Below are 15,261 nucleotides of genomic sequence, written 5' to 3'. Positions count from 1 at the left end.
TACTATTATGTTTACTCTTAGATTAGCTTCCTGACATATTAATGTCAATTGTCAAAGTAGCCTATTTGACCCTATCTCTGATAATCTGTGCTCACACCTTGTTACCTCCAGACTTAATCATTACATTGAAGATGAACACAAAATGCTGCAGTAACAGTGGGACAGGCAGCATCTCTGGAGAGAAGGAATGGGTGATGTTTTCGGGTCGAGACCCTTCTTCAGACTCAGTTAGGGGACAGGGAATCTAGAGATATGGATGGGTACAAAGAGCATGTAAGGTGTGAAAAGGACAGATCAAAGCAGACGATGTTAATGGAAATGTACAATGGTTCATTGTGTAGGAAGGAACTGCAGATGCTGGTTTACACCGAAGAAAGACACAAAATGCTGGAATAACTCAGCGGGACAGACAGCATCTCCAGAGAGAGGGAATGGGTGACGTTTCGGGTCAAGGCCCTTCTTCAGACTGAGCTCATTCTGAAGAAGTGTCTCAATCCGAAACATCACCCATTCCTTTTCTCAGAGATGCTGCCTGCCCCGCTGTGTTATTCTAGCATTTTGTGTCTATCTACAATGGTTCATTGTTGGCTATGGGGAAGGTGACAATGAGGCATACAAACAGTAAAATTGATCAGGAGGACAGTGAAACTAGTAAATCATTTAATTGTCATTCAGGTTGGCCTTCAATTTCCATTTTACATAAACTTGAGTTCATCCAAAACTCTACTAGCTGTATTCAATTTAAACTTCACCCATCACTCCTGTACCTGCTGAGTTGGATCGGCTTCCGATCTAACCATACCTTCATTTTTAAAAATTATATTTGTTTTCTAATCCGTTTGTTACCTCACCACTTCCTATCTCCAGCTGTATAAACTGTTAAGATTTAGGCAATTCTGTGTACTTTTGTACATCAACAATTTAATCACCACATAAGCCATCTTGCCCCTTAGTTCTGGAGTTCCCTACCTAACCTCTTCCCGCTTTAAGAGGATCTTTAAAACTATCTCTCACCAAGCTTTTGGTTTTTATGTCACAGAGTGAGAAATGTTTTTATTGACATTGGTCAGCAATATATTTTGATTATTGGGGATGCTACATAAATGCAAATTGCTGGACGTTTACTTAAGATGTAGATTAATTATTTGGAATACCAATCAGATATGACATTTTCATTTTACAGATTTTGCCTTTTATATCTTACTGCACTCCTTATTTCAAAGTATCCTTTATTGTCATTCAGACCTTTAGGTCTGAACAAAATTTCGTTGCCTTGCAGTCATACATATAATAAAATAATAAAACACCCAATAAACACAAATTTAAAATTTAGAAACAGACAGAAATATTCTTTGGGCTTGAAACTGAGATACGCTGGCATTATTGCCATTCTTTTTAACCAAACTAATTAAACAATTCTTCGGGTGCAATATACACAACAGATTGTTGCATAGCTTTGACTATGATGTGTTTGAATCTAGAAAGAGGCAATGTATAAAATATATAGTTACTTTGTTCAGTAACTTGACACATGCTTCTTTAATTTTATGGGCGAAATTGTTATTTTTGATTTGTAATTATCTAATCATGGCAGCAGAATGATGCATCTCTTTTGCTGAAAAAGGGTGGGAATTTGAAAATTAATTAAAAAAAGGGAACAGATGCAATAATATGCCAGAGGGAGATTAATGTGGAGAGTAAAATCTGTGTGCAACAAAATGCAGCAAACATAGTCAGTGGGAGGTAGTTGTACAATCAGAACAGGGATAAAAGAGAAATTACAAACAACCCTGCACTTGTCAAAGTAGTAGTAATGAAATCCTGATTGTGCCAGCAGCAAGAACCTGTGTTAGTTCTTTAGGGTAAGGCAAATAGCTGGATGCCAGGTAGGAGGGCAGCATGCATTGCTGGGCAATAGCCATGTTGTTTATAACAGATGGCAAGCAAAGATGGCAGGGGAGGGGCTGCTTAGCAGAACTAATCAGACAGTAACAGATAGGGCAGCTGGGAGGACTGACCACAGAGATGGGCTCTGCTGGGTGACTACAGAGGGGTGTGATGTTTACAGTGGTGTGCCTGGTGGCCTTGAATAAGACCTGATATTGTCTTCAAAGATTCTTACTTTCATTCCAAATCAAAAAAAAGAAATAGCCTTTACATCAATAACCCACTGTTAAGCTATTCCCACATAAAAGTTAAAATCATCAGTAGCTGTTAATTACAGAACTAACCCTCTGAGTATTCACACATTTGTAGCAACATGTTTCTGTGGAAAAACTCTCATTCTTTCATATTTTTTATTAATTTTCCAAAGATCAGATGAGTAATAAAGAAGAATGTTGTTTGCAAAACATTTATATAAAGCTTAGAAGAAAACAAAATGTGCTGAAGTTTACCATTTATTGTAAATAAAGTATAAAATGTCCAATTAAGAGTGCATTTTAAGGGGAGGGGGGGGGGCAGAATGGAACAAGTGGTGTGGAGAGATTTTGTCTATTGCTGTGAGACTTAATGAATAAACTGATTCTTTACCCTGAAGGGAAAATTAACTGAATAGATGAGGCAGGCATTAGCCAACCCCTTTTAATTAAAAGAAAAACTAAGGGTAAAAATATGTTTAAAACATAAAATATCGAGTGTTGCCATTTTTCAGAATATTCTTAATAAAAGTAAAAGAAGAATTGATGTTTATTCTGTTACATGTAGCAATTGCAATTCTTCAATCAAGTGGATAATGAAAACTGTTCAAGGGGAAAATGAAACACTGAGTTTCATGCTTTTTTTTTTACTAAAACAAGATATATCATTGTATTCTTCCTGCATTTTAGTTTACTGCATCACAGGGGCTTTTTTCTAAATTATCTAGCTAATTGATAAACCATGAGATTGCAACATGAGGTCTGACAGATCAGTCTAAGTGAGCCAACAAGCCAACATACTCCTACAGCCACTATATTAAAAAATCAGACTTTATTTGTAAAATTTTAATTGAGTGATACAAAATGTACTGCTTGACAATAGCTCACAGATTGATCCTGCACATCAAAGTAGAATCTTGAAAAGAATCTGCATCTACAACCTGTCAAAAGCATTTTTCGCACAGCAGTGTCAGAACAATCGTAATTGTTTTACACTTCAGGAATAACTGAAGACCATTCCACTGGGGGTGTTGTAGTGGGTTATCACATAGTTCTATCGCTGCCTATGCATAGGCTTGAAAGAAGTCTCAACTGCTATTTTTGTCTCTCTCGTGATAATATGTGCTGTGTGTGAAATTAAATCTTAATCCTATTTCCTCTATGTATGAAGGTATAAAAGGTCCTACAATTCTGCGTACATTTGCATTGTAGCTGAGAGAGGTCATAAGATACTTAACATGAGAAAAATAAAAATTCACCTTGGTTTATTAAAGGGACATATGGAGGTTCACATTTTGTTATAACATATGGCCACTGCAGAAGGATCTTTACTTTTATGCCTTTTATGTTTTATCTATCTAATTTGATACTCATGGTCAATGAGAAAGTTGTAAAAGTGTTCCACTGTGCCAGACAATATATTCTGTTCCTTTACCCTACACACTGCAAATCTAGTATTTGCAAGAGCTTCTTGTCTGCATTGTAGGCCCACAATGACAATGTACGACCACAGACCAAGTTTCAGCGCGTCAGTAATTGTTTCGGGAAATCCATATGCTAATTTTAAACGAATATTAAAGCATCGGATCTGCGTGTTTAACAATTGCAACATTATCTTGAAACCAAATTTCCTTCAGAATTATCTAAATCCATTTGAATTCAAACAAAACTCTGAAAATGAAACATAATAAAGTATGATTTAAATAGAATAGTTGATGTGATATGATACTCATTCAGCTGGTAAACACAACTATAACTTATAACAACTTCACTTATGTTAGACAGTCATGATAAGTCATATAAGTATCATTCCAAGAACCATTGGGTATGTACTGTTCAAATTGCACATCACGTTTGCACTGCACATGTTCAATGTTCAACAACCTCATTATGCATCTTTACATTTCTAGTCTCTAAAGTCTATTCTGTCAGATGGCATAATGGCTACCCTGAGGCATACAAGAGAAGTTAAATTTGACTGCTTTTGGAGTGGAAAATTGAGCATTCACATTATGTTCATAAGCTTGCGTTCTTAACATCTTTAATGACTATTATTGGGAGGAAGTGGATTGCCAGTGTTCCTGCTGGACCCCGCCCTGCACAGGGTCAGGATTCTTGATGCTGCACCTTGTAAATTAGAGCCCTAAATAAGATACGATTAGAATGTGGTTCAACATAGAATACTCTTACAATGATTATCTTTTTTTTGTGCTGAATTATCTTTGCATTTATAAATAATTCTATATTAGCCAACTATATCAATCTAACAGTTTGTTTAAAATATAGAAAATCTTTGCTTTAGGTAACCTAAGAAATTATCTGTTTCTATTTATTGCAGAGGCTTCAAAATATTACCGTTACTCAGTTAATTTTGTAAATTATCCTAGCATAGGACTTTGTTCTGTTTGGCCAACAGATCAGAATGTAAATTGACCAAAAGATAGTGCATTTTCTAATGACCTTGAGGAGCTGTACGACTTCAAGAAGCAAAAGGTAGCTTGTGGTAAACAAAGTTCACTTCTGACAGATGGATTGAATGACAAAAAGATTGTGTGTGCCAGAATAGCCCTGGCAGAGGAGGAAATCTTTAGTGGAATCCAACAGGAGAGGAGGTGTGAACAGGTGCGGGACTGCTGACGGAAGGGGAACCAGATGGAGAGAGCCAGAGCCAGTTTAGTTAGAGGAAGAGAAAGAAGGAAAGGCTATGGGATAGATGGCTAAATATATGCACAGAGGAGGGTAAATAACACAACAATCAAAGCCACCCGTGGGGTAGGAGATTTAAGTGCTTAGCATCGCAGAAACATATATGAAGGTTTACTTTGGTTAATGCTGTTTCTGCATATGCAGATGATTAATGTTTTGTTGGCAATGTAAAAAATGCAGACAAATTAACAAACTAAAATTGTTTAAATTATGTCTTTGAACTATTCAGTGCTGTAGCAAGTTCTGCCTGCTGTTTGGATTTTTTTCATTAATGCATAGCACACACTGTAAAGGATGTTGGTTTGTACTCCACTTACAAAGAATAATTATTTAGCACAACTGACTTAGTAAAATGAATGCTACACATTTACATTCTGCGCAGTATCTTATTTCTAACATCCTTATTGTAGAACGATTGTTACACAGCATCTGAGGAGGGAGAGGCAGTGCCTAATCAGAACTTGATAAAGTTTAACATAACACAAGTTTTACTATATATTTCTGTGATCAGTAAATTCAGCTAATAATTCTGTTATTGCCATGTGTGCCTCTTCTTGATCCATTTTTTAAATTTCTTTCAATCTCATTTTGCTTTACATGACATTGCTTTTGTCATTTCTGACTTTCATTCCATCAGAGACAATTCCCTTTTTTGGCTCCCAGGCTCCCTTTTATTGCTTCTTAAAAATTGATTCAGTGCTAACTTATCCAAATGTAACAAAAATATAGTTGATATAGTTTTATACTTGAAATAAAATAATTTTAACTGGAATGTAGGAAGGAACTGCAGATGCTGGTTTAAACCGAAGATAGACATGAAATGCTGGAGTACCTCAGCAGGACAGGCAGCATCTCTAGAGAGAAAGAATGGGTTCGGGTCGAGTCTGAAGTAGCGTCTCGAGCCGAAATGTTATGCATTGTGCGTGAAGAAGGGTCTCGACTCGAAATGTCACCCATTCCTTCTCTCCAGAGATGTCCGGCTGAGTTACTCCAGCATTTTGTATCTTCAATTTTGACTGGAATTGTAGTTTCGTGTTTGGTTGAATTGATGGGGAGAAGTCAAAGATTACAGAACAAAGGTCTGCATCCTGTATTGTTCAGAATTATCACCACTGCAGTGTACATCCTACCGTTAGTTACCAATTGTGCAGGTTTAAAGACAGCCTTGAAAATGACAGCATGCTGTTTAGAATTGAAAACCAAGATAGCACCGAAAGCAGGCGACCCATTGCGTGCTGCTCCAAGACTGCTAACATTCATTACAATCGCTCCACTCTTAAATCTTTATTTCAACAGTAATTACTCTTTATCCAGTATCTGTACACTATGGACGGCTCGATTGTAATAATGTGTAGTCTTTTTACTGACTGCATAGCATGCAACAGAAAAGCCTTTCATTGTACCTTGGTACACGTGACAATAATAAATTAAATGAAACAACTGCAAATGCTGATGTACATCCAGCATGCCTATATGCTAAAATGTGAAAGATAATATCTGTAATAAAAAGAACACTATATGCGTATATCAAATTTACCATAGACCTCTGATTATTACCAAAAGGTCAAAGTCAATCTGGGAATAATTATAGAAATACAATTTTTAAATTGTAGTAATTAACACAATTAACAAGAATTGTGTTCGTTCTTTAAACACAATTAAAAAGAGTGTTTAATTGTCAAATGCAACAGGAACAATTACATTCTTACTCGCTGCTTTACAGGCACATGAATGGAACAAACACAACAAATAAAAATACAATAAACAGAACTGCAATAAATGATCAGTTCTATAGCCATACCTTAATAGTGCAAGCCAAAGTATATCCTACAACCTTATCTAACAGCACCGAGAAGGCTGATAAAGATCTCTGTATTTAATGTAAAAAAAAACTGTTAATAGGCATGTACAATGCCCTCCATAATGTTTGGGACAAAGACCCATCATGTATTTATTTGCCTCTGTACTCCACAATTTGAGATTTGTAATAGAAAAAAAAAATCACGTGGTTAAAGTGCACATTGGCAGATTTTAACAAAGTCTATTTTTATACATTTTGGTTTCACCATGCAGAAATTACAGCTGTGTTTATACAGTGTTTATGTATAATGGTGCATTTCAGGGCACCATATTGTTTAGTACACAGCAATGTCATGTAAGTGAAAGTAGTCATGTTTAAATTTTGTGGCACATCCTTTTCATGCAATGACTGCTGGACGTCTGCGATTCATGGACATCACCAGTGCTGGCTGGCTTCTCTGGTGCTGCTCTGCCAGGCCTGTATTGCAGCCATCTTTAACATGCTTATTTTGGGGGCTAGTCCCCTTCAGTTTTCACTTCAGTATATAAAAGGTATGCTCAATTGGATTCAGATCGGGTGATTGACTTGGCCGCTCAAGAATTTACCACTTTTTAGCTTTGAAAAACTCCTTTGTTGTTTTAGCAGTATGTTTGGGATCATTTTCTTGCTGTAGAATGAAACACTGGCCAATGAGTTTTGAGGAATTTGTTTGAACTTGAGCAGATGGCATTCGTCTATACACTTCATAATTCATTATGCTACTACCATCAGCAGTTGTATCATCAATGAAGATAAGTGAACCAGTACCTTCAGCAGCCATACATGCCCAGGCCATAACACCCCCACCACCGTGTTTCACAGATGAGGTGGTATGCTTTGGATCTTGGGTAGTCCCGTCTCTCCTCCATGCTTTGCTCTTGCCTTCACTCTGATATAAGTTAATCTTCATCTCATGTCCACAAGACCTTTTTCCAGAACTGTATAAGGAGCAGAACGGCCAGGTTTTGCAACAGCTTCTTCCCCCCGAGCCATCAGACTCTTGAATTCCATATAATGTGCCGCCACTATTATCTATTTTATGTTTTTATCTATTTTATCTTTTTATCTATTTTATCCTTTTGTTTTTTTTAATGTTGCAAGGCGAGCCAGATGCAACAAAATTTCATTCAGGCTTGCATTTGTTGGTGTATTTTTGAATGACAATAAAGTATTTGATTGACCTGGCCATCCTATTTTTGCAGCTAACATCTTGGTTTGCATCTTGCAATGTTGCCTTTGTATTTCTGTTCATGAAGTCTTCTGCGGACAGTGGTCATTAACAGTTCCACACCTGATTCCTGAAGAGTGTTTCTGATCTGTCGAACAGGTGTTTGGGGATTTTTCTTTATTATAGAGAGGATTCTTCTGTCATCGGCTGTGGTGGCCTGCCAGTCCCTTTGCGATTAGTAAGCTCACCAGTGCTCTCTTTCTTCTTAATGATGTCCCAAACAGTTGATTTTGATAAGTTTAAGGTTTGGCTGATGTCTAACAGTTTTATTCTTGTTTCTCAGTCTCATAATGGCATCTTTGACAATCATTGGCACAACTTTGCTCCTCATGTTGATTAACATCAATAAAATGTTCCAAAGGTGATAGAAAAACTGGGTGCTGAGAGCTCTTATATCTGCATTAAGGAGGCAATTAAACACACCTGAGCAATTAAACACCTGCGACGCCATGTGTCCCAAACATTATGGTGCCCTAAAATGGGGGAACTATGTATAAACACTGCTGTAATTTCTACATGGTGAAACCAAAATGTAGAAAAATGTCCTTTATTAAAATCTGACAATGTGTACTTTAACCACATGTGATTTTTTTTCTATTACAAATCTCAAATTGTGGCATGCAGAGGCAAATAAATAAATGATGGGTCTTTGTCCCCAACATTATGGAGGGCACTGTATATGCGATTGCTGGTTGATTGAGTTCATTATTATTGAACTGTGGAAAGTCCCACCTCTACAGGAAATGGGAACAATCGGAGAATGAGTTGTTCTTTAGAGCACTCTGATGTACCCTGGTGATTAATTGATCAATTATCAGCTATTTTAATTTACCATCCCACTCTAAAGGGCCTGTCCCATTTGGCGATATTTTTCGGCGACTGCCAGCGTCATATAAGGGTCATGAAAAGATTTTGAACATTTCAAAATCCAGAGGCGACAAAAAAATGTTGCGACACTTGAAAAAACACCGCGCGTCACCGTTGCTTCACGTCGCACATTTTTCAATGATGCCGGCAGTCGCCGAAAAAATCGCCATAGGCCCTTAACTTTCTATCTGTGGCTTCTCGCACTGCTGTAATAAGGTCTGATGTAAGCTTGAGGAAGAACACATCTTTTGTCTGGGCATGATTTTTCGGCTAGCAGACTCAATATCAAATTTTTCAACTTCAGATAATTCACTTTCTTTGTCTGTATAAGAACCACGCATTGCTACTCTTCAATATTTTGACAGGTTTCTTTGTCTTTGTCTGGCCTGATGGCCATGCCCCACTCTCTCACAACGCAGACAAAGAAGTATAATCTGCTGGCAACTGCTGCCATTAACTTATTTGGACTCACCATATTTATTTGTGTCTTACCACCTTCTCTGCTACTTGAAATTAATTTATTTTTCCCTTTTCCCTGTTCTGACATTAGGGGATAGATGAAATATTAACTGCTTCAAGCTACACTGATGCTGTCTATCCTGCTGAGTGAAGAATTTTGTTTTTATTTCATATTTCCAAAATCTGTAGTTTTTAATTTAATTTTAGCCTATCTTCAGCTGCCGTGCATAAAAATCTCCAAATGACCAAACAAATTACAATATGGAACAAAATCATCTCTTCACATGCCAATGACCTCTAACCTGGCAGCCAATATTGGAGTTATTGTGAGTCTTAATAGTGTCAACTACATTTCTAAAATTAATCTCAAAGTATTGGCAGTTTGTGCAGAAAAATGCTGTTTTCAATTTGCTGTAATAAATGAGATTCAAATAATATTCATAATCATACAGTTTTCACAAAATTAATGCAACATATTTAAATGATGAACTAGTAAAAGGCTAAGTGACTGTTGCTAATGTATAAATTGTGTTTTTTTACCCTTTACTTTTGACCTTGTTGCCTCTTTCAGGATGGAAAAGGACAGTCTCCTTCGCAGTCACAGTGATGATGTCAAAGCCCTGGCCTTTCAATCTAAACACCGTGAACAAGAGCTAACAGAAAAGATACAGCAAATGGAGACCCAGCATGATAAAACTGGTAGGTGGTAGGCATAGATTAGAGCCAGGACACCTCTCTTGCAGGCCAGGCCCACACCTCACTGTGAAATGACATCAGGAACACCTGTAACCTTTGGCTGGCCAAAGGGAGCAGATGCTAACTTCACCGGAGATCCCGAATTACATATCAGTTAGCGTTTAAAAGGGAAATGCAAACCATTGCCCACTGTCTGTTGATTTCACAGTGCTGCTCTCACATCTGTTGCACCATCTGGATTATGAGTTTATTTACCTGTGTTAAGAAACTTAAAGCAAAGCATTGCCAGCATAAAGTACAGAACAAAGGGGCTTCTCTTGACGTGATTTTCGAGCACACATGTTACATGTGGAAAATCGCATCAAAAGCTCAGCGGGAAATGCTGTAGGCTTATGTTTAAAACTCTGTTTGAATACCATTTTGCTATTGCCACATAAATTTGGAATAAATATTCTTAACAGGTTGGCAACTAGGAATTGGCTTCTTAATTGGAGTTACAGTTAGATTTTTGTCATCAATCACTATGTCAATTCCATAAAATAATACAAGTATACATTTTTAAAAGTAGAATAATCAAGTTCTTTAATATTTTCTTTTACATCCTCAAATGTTATTTTAATCATTATATGTGCCTTGTGTATGAAGCTGATTTCATCATTATTCTCTGAAGAGTGAATTGCAGTGTGTGCAGGCTGGTACATTCAATGAACGTGTCTTCCTTTGGTGTTCATAATGTTGCAGTATAAGCATGCTGAATTACCGGGGGAAAACTGAAGGCAGCTTGTTTCAATCAAGACTATATCAACGTAAATGTTTAAAAACATACACCTTCTTGTGAAAATGAATATGAAGAGTAAAATTGATGAGTCCTCAGTTGTGATTCAGTATGTTCATTTTGTAATTATTTTTTAGCAGTGATCCTAAATGCAGACATGAAAGCGACATGCTCCTCTTTATTTTGTTTTAATTGTAAATGAAATAATTCCAAATTCGCAGGGCACTTAGTGGCATTACTACAGATTAGCAAAGGTGCAAGACTATCAATTGATGACTTCTCTATTTTTTTTAGCAATGTTACAAAATTTTGAGATTTTAAAAACCAAGTCTGCAATTTATCCCATCAGATAAAGCATAACAACAAGTTTAATTTGACACCAAATTCACTTTCATATCTCAAGTATTAAAAAAGTTATGGCCATTTTCATACTCGGCCATTTTCATGTCCTATTGATTTTCAATGGACATTACAAAAAAGCTGTGATCTTGGATAGTCAAAAGCCCGTAACTTTCTTAAGAATTAAGAGAACTGAATGAAATTTTCACCTATCATAGATTGAAGCATTCTGAAAAAATATAAAACAATCTTACTTGGATGACATGAAATTAAAGCATATAATTAGCTAATTACCTAATTGTAGCTAATTACAAAATTGACCGATGTGACAGAAATGGTAATAAACAACCAGACTGCCTTGAAAATTCAAAAATGTGATATTCTCAAGATCAGAACTTTAATATTATTGTATAATATGCTGTAAGTCAGTTATGGATAGGTAAATAAATTACAATTTCTAGCAAAAGACCAAGTCTTTATGGAGAAGATCAGCTGCTGGCTGGTACATTGGCATATCATAATCAGTAGCATCATCATACTCCTCAGACTGCAACCAATAAGCAACTCTGTACACCTTGTTTTTCCTCAATTTTTCAATTTTAGAAAAAAAGGTAGAGATTATAAAGTTAAACGCTAAAACAAATAGTAAATACTAAAAAAGAAAACCATGTTTAATCAAAATTCAATTACTAGATATAAACATCTATCCATTTCTTAAATAGCCTAAGTGTCCAAAGATTATTCACAAATAATTCACAATATAACATGATTTTTATATCTAATTTACATTAATTTATAGGCCAAATGGAAGGGATTTAGTGTTCAATTGCTGTAAATAAATGCCCATTTAAATCGGCTTTCTAGTGGGTCCCTGTGAACGTGCTGGTTTAGAACGTTCACATCGCGCTGGATTAGTGCCCTCAAATGCCGAGAAAAATACTGCGGGATATAAAAAGCCCAAAATGAGCTACTCGCTATAGAAAACTTTATAAACAGGGTTATATACACGCCCCATTTAATGTAAAAATAAGGTACATACCTTTAATTGTTTGCTTTATAAAACCCTGGGGCTGCGAGAGGTTGCGAAGTGAGAGAGTGATTTTAAAATTATTATAACCATTATTCGAGGCCTATAAAACTAATAATACCTTTTGCGACCGGGTCTTGCAGTGATTTTTCGTTAATGATTTACTAGGCTGAACATCTGCGATTAGAACAGCCTAGTAAAAATCGTGTTTTAAACCCGCCCCCTCCAAACAGCGCCAAAACGCGGACATGGCTTTGGGCAGATTCCCAATGACGATTCAGGTAGGTTTTGTAACATACCTAATTTTTTTTTTACTGCAGAGGTAGGAGTTTTGGGAGGCTGTTGATATAACAGTCTAGAGATTCAATATGTGCTTATTTTTAATAATAACTTATTTTTAACCATAATGCAGTTAGAAATAGATTACTTTTCTGCCCAGAACGTGTGAAATAACAACCATTGTCAGGATGCTTTGCATCTCTGGAAATTCTACCAGATATTTATGGCGTGACCTAATAACAATGCTGGAGGAACTTATCAGGTCAGGCAGTATCTATGCAGGGAAATGGACAAATGACATTTTGAGTTGGAACCCATCTTACCCATCATTGGCACAGTGGCGCAGCGGTAGATTCAGCAGCCCCAGGTTTTATCCTGACTACGGGTAATGTCTGTATGGAGTTTGTACGAAAGGAAACCATGGAGTCACAGAGAGAATGATCTCTGCTGAAAGTGGAAAGGGGTGGGGAGGGGAAGGTGTAATTGGTGATGGGAATGGGTTGAAGCTAGACCAACGGCTGCGCCTCCACAGACTCCTCTGTCAAGCTTCTCAAGTTTGCTGATGACACAACCCTGATTGGACTGATCCAGGATGGGGAGGAATCTGCCTGCAGACAGGAAGTGTCAGAGCTGGCGTCCTGGTGCCATCGCAACAACCTGGAGCTCAATGCTCTTAAGACAGTGGAATTGATTGTGGACTTTAGGAGAGCTCCCCCTCCCCTCACCCCATTCACCATCAACAACACCACAGTCACATCTGTGGAGTCTTTTAAGTTCCTGGGAACCATAACCTCGAAGGACCTTAAGTGGGGGGCTACCATCGACTCCACAGTCAAAAAGGCACAACAGTGGATGTACTTCCTACGGCAGCTGAGGAAGCACAATCTGCCACAGGCAATGATGGTCCAATTTTACACGGCCATCGTAGAGTCTGTTCTCACCTTCTACATCATGGTTTGGTTTGGCTCAGCCACCAAGCACGACACCTGGAGGCTGCAGCTAATCGTCCGATCAGCAGAGAAGGTTATTGGCTGCAACCTTCCCTCCATTGATGAACTGTACACTGCAAGGGCCAGGAAGCGAGCGGGCAAGATCATCTCTGACCCCTCTCACCCTGGCCACAAACTCTTTGAATCACTTCCCTCTGGAAGGCAACTCCGGACTGTCAAAGCTGCCGCAGCCAGACATAAAAACAGTTTTTATCCACGGGTAGTTGCTCTACTCTAACAGCCAAAAATCTGTAGCCTCCCTTTGATCTGGTATTTTGATCTGGTCCACATGCTTGATCAATGGTGTTTTATCATTAATGTTTTATTATTATTAATGTTTAGTGTTTTCTGAGTCATTCGTAACTGTCACTGTATGTCATGTTGTTACTTGTTGGTGGAGCACCAAGGCAAATTCCTTGTATGTGAATACTTGGCCAATAAACTTACTTACTTACTTAAATGTCAGAGAATGATGTGTTGGATATGGATGCTCATGGGGTGAAAGAACGAGGGGAAATCTATCTCTCTGGGCATGAGCCAGTTGTGTATCTTTGTTCCCAAATTACACATCAGAGGAGCATAGTGTCAGGAAGTTAATAACACCTTCATTTCCCCTGTCCCTTCCCCTCTCCCAACATCCTTCGATCCACTCCCCTTTGATATTTTTTTCCTTCTCTACCATCCAATAACACATTTTCCAGAAATACAAGTTTTAGCTCTCTGTACCCATCTGAACAATTACCTTGTAGATACAAGTAACTGCAGATGCTGGTTTACAAAAACGGACAGTCAGGGGATATGGGGAGAAGGCAGGAACGGGGTACTGATTGTGGATGATCAGCCATGATCACGTTGAATGGCAGTGCTGCCTTGAAGGGCCGAATGGCCTACTCCTATTGTCCATTGTCTATTGTCTATTGGCACAAAACAGTGGCGTAATTCAGCAGGTCAGGCAGCATTTCTGAAAAACACAGATAAGTGACGTTTCCGTTTGGGACCATCTTTCAAACTCAATTAGCTTTATCCCACTGCTACGCTTGACCATCCATTTATGTGTTTTGGGCTCTGATGGCCAATCCCTACCAATTAGCTGGCCTCATTATAATCAAATCATCCCTTGGTATCACATGTCCTGAACCCAATAAAATTAGGTGCTGGGCATCCATGTCCTGTACGGAGTTTGTACATTCTCCCCATGACCTGCATGTTTTTTTCACTGAGATCTTTGGTTTCCACCCATACTCCAAAGATGTACAGGTTTGCAGGTTAATTGGCTTGGAATGAATGTAAATTATCCCTAGTGTGTGTAGGATAGTGTTAATATACGGGGATCCCTGGTCGGCTCGGATTCAGTGTGCTGTTTCCGTACTGTATCTCTAAACTAAATTAAACTAAATGCCAATCATTGATTCCTTGCCACTCTGCACACCTAGCATACACATTGGGAAATATTAGGATATCTTGGAAACATGTTTACATATCAAACTTGAATTAAATTATCTATAAACTGTATTTTTGACCACCTTGTTAGCACAATTAGTGATGCAGGATCCTGTCAGACAATATGCAGTTTCAAGGTACAATCTCATTTGCCAAGTCTGACAGATAGGATTGGCAGGAGAACTTTGCTTGTGCTAGAATTTGTCTTGGTGTACTAAGACTAGAATGTGGGTGGAAAAGTAATCAGCCTAGATTCCTTCCTTTAATAGCTATTGTTTAACTCCTACTGGAATATGTGTTGGATGTACTCCTGTCGAGGGGATCTTGCTGACTGACTCAGGGTGACCATATTTTCTAAACACAATTTGCAGATACATAAAATGTAGGAATAGTAAAATAGCTAGGATAGAAATTGCCAAAACTGGCAGAAGTAATTGTACCTGGGCTCTTTTGTTTTGGCACAGTCTGGCACTCTACT

General features: G+C 37.8%; 1 protein-coding gene across 2 annotated transcripts in view; it reads left to right on the top strand.

The window, feature by feature from the left end:
- sdccag8 (SHH signaling and ciliogenesis regulator sdccag8) overlaps positions 1 to 15,261 on the top strand; it is a 347,356-nt gene that overhangs the window by 203,160 nt on the left and 128,935 nt on the right. For both annotated transcript variants that reach the window (XM_055639311.1, XM_055639312.1), the window contains exon 14: positions 9,810 to 9,937. In XM_055639311.1, the coding sequence (XP_055495286.1) occupies positions 9,810 to 9,937 (128 nt within the window). The remainder of the gene's footprint in view (positions 1 to 9,809; positions 9,938 to 15,261) is intronic.

Source organism: Leucoraja erinacea, chromosome 8 (genome assembly GCF_028641065.1).
Source record: "Leucoraja erinacea ecotype New England chromosome 8, Leri_hhj_1, whole genome shotgun sequence".
Classification (NCBI taxonomy): Eukaryota; Metazoa; Chordata; class Chondrichthyes; order Rajiformes; family Rajidae; genus Leucoraja; species Leucoraja erinaceus.
Note: the sequence above shows the minus strand (reverse complement) of the source record. Positions and strands in the feature narration are given on the sequence as shown.